Source organism: Myotis davidii, unplaced genomic scaffold, assembly GCF_000327345.1.
Source record: "Myotis davidii unplaced genomic scaffold, ASM32734v1 scaffold279, whole genome shotgun sequence".
In the NCBI taxonomy this organism is placed as follows: Eukaryota; Metazoa; Chordata; class Mammalia; order Chiroptera; family Vespertilionidae; genus Myotis; species Myotis davidii.
Genome location: NW_006291009.1, coordinates 116044 through 116637, shown reverse-complemented (window position 1 = coordinate 116637; position 594 = coordinate 116044). Strand labels below are relative to the sequence as shown.

The following is a 594-nucleotide window of genomic DNA, read 5'->3' as shown; positions in this document are numbered from 1 at the left end:
GCAGCAGACACCGGTACGCGGAGCAGGAGAACGGCATCGGTCAGGGAGGTGCCCCGATGCTCTCCGAGAACGGCGAACTGAAGTTTCCAGACAAAATCGCATTGCCTGCAGCGCCCTTGCTCACCAAAACGGAACCCAGCAAGCCCGCGACCGCGAGGAAGAGGAGGTGGTCGGCGCCCGAGACCCGCAAACTGGAGAAGTCGGAAGACGAGCCGCCTTTGACTCTCCCCCGGCCTTCGCTCATTCCTCAGGAGGTGAAGATCTGCATCGAAGGCCGGTCCAACGTGGGCAAGTAGGAGCGGCGGCGTGGCGTGGGGAAGGAATTCGGCCCTCCCTTACCATTTGTATCCAGATTACTGTACTGTAGGCTAAATAACACAGTATTTACATGTTATCCTCTTCCTTTAGGTTTCTGTTCTTACCTTGTCGTTAGAGTTACAGCTGGTGTTGTGCAGGAGACGGTGCATATGCTTTTTCCACGCGTGTCTGGCCGTGGGCGAGCGGGGGCCAGCACGGGCGGCGCGGCCAGGCGCCTGGTGGAATGAAAGTGGCTTTGGAGTGGCTGCCTTTTCTAGCAGCGCCAGAAGCATCCGC

At 58.8% G+C, this 594-nt stretch overlaps 1 protein-coding gene across 1 annotated transcript in view; it reads left to right on the top strand.

Annotated features, from left to right (window-relative positions):
* ATXN1 (ataxin 1) overlaps positions 1 to 588 on the top strand; it is a 403348-nt gene extending 402760 nt beyond the window's left edge. Inside the window, exon 9 of the mRNA XM_006764076.2 lies at positions 5 to 588. Coding sequence (XP_006764139.1) covers positions 5 to 296 — 292 coding nt within the window. The 3' untranslated portion in view covers positions 297 to 588. The remainder of the gene's footprint in view (positions 1 to 4) is intronic.
* Positions 589 to 594: the final 6 nt, after the last annotated feature.